Here is a 6,097-nt window from a genome sequence, read left to right on the forward strand (position 1 = left end):
TAGATACCGCGATTGTCACACCGCAGTGCAATCATTGTTAAAATTTTGGAACATGAAGTCATTGTTTCTAAACAAGCATGTTCACTGTCAATAGCCGTAAGCACAGTAATACCTTTTTCGGTTTGTATTTTGTGTATAAGCGAAGCATCTGTGCGTGCCCTGCCATTGTCACCGCCTTGAGGTGGCCCCCAAAAATATGGCCTGGTGAATGAATGAAGGAATAAATGTTTATTGTTGAAAATTACGCCGACGCCTCTTGACTTGAGTCATCCGGGTAGGAGGATGGTGGGATGGGGAAGGACGGGGGGGGGGGGGGGTTGCCGACTTGTAGTCCGGCAGGGAGTCAAGTGCTGCCTCGTGGTGCCCTGTTGATTGGACTGATCCATTCTGGCCGTCTCCTTGGTCATCGAGCAATGGGAATTTTTGTTCAGCTCTTCTTTCCTGTGCAGATGGTGTTTAAGACATTCCCAGACTATGTGGCGTAGCCTTTTCGGTGCATAGATAGATGGCTCTGTTCCAGTACGCGAGGCCTTGCGCGATGCTGATGCTGATGACGTACGTGTCTTGTTGTCTCTGTTGCAGCGTCAGGACCGGCGCCCCGCAAGCAGCGTCGTGAGAGGACGACGTTTACGCGTGCTCAGCTGGACGTGCTGGAGGCCCTGTTCAGCAAGACGCGCTACCCGGACATCTTCATGAGGGAGGAGGTGGCCCTCAAAATCAACCTGCCGGAGTCCAGGGTCCAGGTACGGACACGAAAATAACGATGCACATTTCACGAGGACCAAATGGCGTCTTTCAGTTCATGCTGCTGCTGTGTGCGCCGCCGTTTGCTTTCCCAAACCAGCAGGTTCAGGCGCCAGAAAAGTGCCAAGGAAACGTTTTCCCGGGCACAGCACACTCCTGTCTATGATTTTCTCTCTCTCTCTCTTTCTTTCTCCTGTTTCAGTGTCGACTCTTTTGCTCGGACAACGAATCGGAACAATGAATCTAGAGAGTTCAGCAATGCAGTATCTTAGTCGCCGGTGTACACCGAACACTGCGGTTGCGGGAGTGGCGTTAAATTTGCGATAACGATTTACTGAAACCTAAATACATCTCCCCAAGCATAGCATGCCATATTCCAAGTTTCAAACGGAGTTATTGGCAACACTTAAAAAGAAACAGTGTCGATAGTCTTACTGTTAACAAATCCGTCATTCCGGAAAAAAAAAAGAGGAAACATTGTGGCGATAAATATAAAAAAAAAAAAAACAGTAAGTTTTTTTCTTTTTTTTTTTTTTTTACATGTTGTGGCGTTTCGCTTTTCTCCGTGGTCGAATCGCCTTCGGCGAAAGGCACTCTTGAAGCTCGATCGTGCGAGCGGCTCGAGGGTCCACTCGACTTCGCGCCAGTGAGCATCGCTCGTTGACGGGGTGCACCCGGACACAAGCACGGTCGGGCAGCCTCGCTTTCTCGTCCCGCCTTTGCGAAAGGTCTTCTCGAGAAGAGCGCGCGCCTACTCACCCATCATTCTTGAGAAGGCGCCCGCGTTTCGCGAGAAAAGAACGTAACCCCAAACCGCTCATCTGTCAGCTATTTTCCTTTCCAAAGGTGTTGAAATAGTCGTGTTTACTGCCTCCGCACCGGGATGTTTGCACGTGTCTCACCACGAATGCGCGAAGCTACTTTATTTCTCTATCGCGCGAACGGACTTGGTTGGAAGCATATTATGGGACTGCCAGCACGGCTTCAGAAAAGAAAGATCTACTGATTCGGCTATGACGTCCCCAGAAATGTGGAATCATTAATTACACCGCAGACAAACTGTTGACGTTAGCGTTCTAAAGCATTTGACTTAGTTAATCGCAGTATTATTAAAAAATAATAATAATACGGTATACGGGGTGAAGAACCCTTATCATCTAAATCATATACCTGTCTGAGCGAAGGAAGTTTGTTCAAATCAATGATTCAGTATCATCCAAAAGAACAGTGAACAAGGAAGTGTCCTAGGTCCTTCATTATTTTTTTTATGGACTAATGATTATAGAACATTGTATTCCACACTGTACAGTCGTAGCCTATGCCGATGAGGCTACATTATTTTTCAAGGGCAGTGCGTGCGACGAGATTGAAAAGACGGCGAATTGTGTGCTCTCTCAACTACACCTGTGGACAGAAATTAATGAAGTACGAATCTACACAGACAACTAAATGCATGCTATTCCGGGCTAAGAACATGACATTCGAATCTAACCTAAATATAACTATAGGTGGGGATGCAGTTCAGGTAGTAAAGTCCTTCAATATATTTGGTGTTATTTTTACGGACACATTATCATGGAATGAGGTTGACCACATCCATACCGCACGATTTTCACCCCGTCAGAATTATTTCCAATGGTCTTGGACAGTCATACTCTTGTATTATCACCTCGTATCACCATTCAATCAATCAATCAATTTCATTTACATCATCATCAGATAGTGATGTGGGCTGCAGAGGAAAAAACTCAAAACAGTTTTGACTTGACAAGGCCTCTGCAGCCTTACAATTGGCACGCGGTAACAAACAACGGCAACCAGGGAAAAACAACCAACAGTAACGTAAGATGAAACACTTTTATACTGTATTTGCTGATAGAGGAAGGATTTGGCCTTATACACAAAGAACGACAGCATCTAGTGACTGGATGTATACAGGAAGCCAAATATATAAAATGGATGTATTTACAGCTCACAAAGACAATTTACTTTTTATTTGTGAAAACAGTTCTCGATTTTCATTTAGATGTAGGTTTTCAATGTTTGACAAATTTTGTTTTTCAACTTTATTTAAGACAGACGGAAGATTATAGCTTAATATTTGAAACCCATAGTTCGTGCGATTTAATGCAATTTTCCAGCGCTTCCTTTTCCTAACGTCATGAGGTTTGAAATGAAAGTTAAATTTTAAATACGCGTAAAAAATGGTTCATTACATCGAAGGGTCGATCTATATCGTGTGAGAAGGGTATACTCGTATGAATCAATAATAGATATCAGATGCAGCTCTTTGAATAGAGGAGGAGTGTGTGTATCAAAAGACACATTTTTCGTATTATGCGATCAGCCTTTTTTTGAAGAATATGTAATTTATTTAGGTTGGACAGAGTTGTAGTACTCCACACCAAGCTACAGCAATTTAAAAGGGGTTCAAAAAAAGCTTTATATATGAGAAATTTTAAACGACAAGGCAGTATATTTTTAAACTGGTACAATTTGCCCAGCACTTTTGAAAGGTTTTTTTTTTTTAGCTATATTGATAATATCATCATTCCAAGACATGTGGTTGTTAAAATGTACTCCAAGCGTTTCACATTTTGAACGAGTTCAATTTTAGAGAGGCCAAAAACTATATTAAAATTGGAACTTACATTTCTATTCTTAGGTCTGAAAAGGACCGCCTTACTTTTGCTCATATTAATTCATATAGCTTGTGTGATGCGGTGTTGGTTTCATACACCAGTCCCCCTGTATCTCAGTGCCTGAAAAAAATGAGCTTTTATCATCAGCATAAATGATGAAAGGGGGTCCAACTGATGTTAACGATATCATTTATATACAAGTTAAATCAAAGAGGACCTAAGATGCTACCTTGTGGTACTCCAGATATGATAGTTGAACGGTAGAATTTTGACCATTTATTAAAGCACATTGCTGCCAAAAATTAAGATATGATTTTATAATATCGAGTGTTACGCCACAGTCTCCATAACATTCAATATGATCGATACGATCAAACGCTTTAGAATAATCTTTAAAGACACCTAATTTTTTTTTTTTTTTCGAAAGATGAAATTAGCTCTTTCTGTTGTAACAATGCCAATTCCGTTGATCGGCAAAATATAAACACAAATTTTACGCTAAAAAAAGAAAGTCAAGACTGGTTGAAAGTGTGTCGTACTTTTATTACACAGATGCTCTTTTGACTCAATTTAAGGTTGTTAGAGTTATTAATCTCCATTATTACTGACTCCTATTATCGTATAAGGCAGCACTAAAATCAACTTAGCTTTCCCTTTTATAAACATCGAACTTAACTAAAGATACTGTCACCTATCACATGGCTATGTGAAGAGTGGCGTAAACCTGGCCTACCATGGTATCGCATCGATCAGATTCATTATACCATCTTTATTAAACACAAACTTCAGCCATAATTGTCCATTTGATGACTTCATGTGGATATTATCTACCGGCGGAAGACACCCGTCTACACAGAATTAAATAGGGAAGTTATTATTTCACAGGTTTAGGTAAGCGCTGAACGTGAACTGCCATCCTGGAGCTAAAGGCTTGTCAAGCTGCGCTTCCTGCAGCTTTTTGTCCAGCTACCATCTTATTGGGAAACTAAAAATTGAATTTATTAATTAATTAATTAATTTATTAATTAATGTATTTATTGATATACGGTCATCTAGTGTGGAATACTCGCAACTAGTCGTATGAGTACAATGGCCTAATTAATTCGGCTCTCACACCAGCTCGAGCTACCGAGTTCCAAGCCGAACTGTGATGCAGCTTTCTCGTGTCTAATCACGAGGCGTCAGTGGCGCTCAAAGTTGCCTTCTCTGATCATCAGTCGCGCTGCGATCATGAGCTTATAGCCGGCAGAGCAGTAAAGACCTCGCTCCTCATTTACGACGCCTTATTCTCAGATTAAAACTCGGGGCACTGTTTAAGTGACGCGGTCAGCAGGCGTTGGAGGAGGAGGTCTCCTCAGAGATGCAAGAACCAGGCCGGAAACATATCGGTAACGATCCGCCGCACCATTGATTATCACTTTCACTCTATTTGTTTTCTTGGCAGCGCGTTAAAAGACGATGGCTGGCTAAAACGGGTTCTTCCATGGTACGTTTCCCACCCGATACCGTCATGGCTGTAACGATAACAATATATGACACTGTGCTAAAACGTTATAAGAGATTGGTTTCCGGTCCACGGAGGACCGCTCACTGGCGATCATAACCTCCAAACCCAATTTTCCTTTGCCCCACAGGTGTGGTTCAAGAACCGGCGGGCCAAGTGTCGGCAGCAGCAACAGCAGCAGCAGAACGGATCCTCCAAACCCCGTCCCAAGAAGGCGAAAAGCCCGGCGCCATCGACGAGTCCGACCTCCTCGAGCCGGGGCGAATCGCCCTACAAGCCGCCAGCACTAGTGGCGCCCCTCCCGTCATCGTCGACGGCCTCCCCGCTCCAACAACAAGCCGCCTCGTCCATCTGGAGCCCCGCAGCCATCGGACCTGCCGTGGCCGAACTCATGTCGGGCGCCCAGAGGTCCTCGTACCACCACCACCACCATCAGCACCACGGACCCCACCAGCAGCAGCAGGCGTCGTCCTCGGCCCAGGGCGGTCCAGGACAGGGACAGCAGCAAGTCCAACTTCAGAGCGGCTGTTACGGCACGAGCCAGTACCCGTCTCCCTACTACGGTGGCATGGACTATCTGGGTGGTCCCGTGCACGGGCCCGTGCACGCGCCCCTGCACGGGCAACCCGGCGAGAGGCCTCCGCTGAGCGCGCGGACGCCTCCCGCGCCGCCGCCGGACTGCAGTCTCGAGTACAGCGCGGACAAGGCGACGGCCGCCTGGAAGTTCCAGGTGCTTTGAGTGCGCGCGCGCGGGACCGTCGGCGACTGCTTTCCTTCCTCAGACATCCGTGGGTGCCCCCGGCCGCTATTTATTCCTGGGACGACGCTTTTTGTGTGATATACGGAACGACAGTGGGTGCCCGACAATCGCTCTGTACATAGGACCTTTTGTAGATGTTTCTTCGGTTCGCCCCGCGGACGCGGTCGCCCTTCTGCGCCGCCGGTGGACGGTGAAATAAAGGCCGCTCTCCGGGGCTGCTCGGATGCGTGTGTGGTTTCGCTGAGAGCGGCGGATGCCAACTAGGCCAGCCGGCTATCGCCGGCCGCCATCGACGGCCCTGGAGTCGCTGCAGGGACGACCGGTGCATCCCTCGCCGCCGCCGCCGCTGTCGCCGTGTGCCCCTCGTGGCCGTGTGAGTGTATGTGTGTGTGTGTGCGCGCGCGCACCACGCTGAATGCCAGATCGGCTCTCGGTCGCGCCGCTCTC

General features: G+C 46.5%; 1 protein-coding gene across 1 annotated transcript in view; it reads left to right on the forward strand.

The window, feature by feature from the left end:
• LOC8032980 (homeobox protein OTX2) overlaps positions 1 to 5,874 on the forward strand; it is a 90,971-nt gene extending 85,097 nt beyond the window's left edge. Inside the window, exons 3-4 of the mRNA XM_040220148.3 lie at positions 583 to 743; positions 5,021 to 5,874. Of these exons, the coding sequence (XP_040076082.2) occupies positions 583 to 743; positions 5,021 to 5,629 (770 nt within the window). The 3' untranslated portion in view covers positions 5,630 to 5,874. The remainder of the gene's footprint in view (positions 1 to 582; positions 744 to 5,020) is intronic.
• The last annotated feature ends 223 nt before the right edge of the window (positions 5,875 to 6,097 follow it).

The sequence above is a fragment of the Ixodes scapularis genome, unplaced genomic scaffold (assembly GCF_016920785.2).
Source record: "Ixodes scapularis isolate PalLabHiFi unplaced genomic scaffold, ASM1692078v2 PGA_scaffold4__175_contigs__length_147842914, whole genome shotgun sequence".
Lineage (NCBI taxonomy): Eukaryota > Metazoa > Arthropoda > Arachnida > Ixodida > Ixodidae > Ixodes > Ixodes scapularis.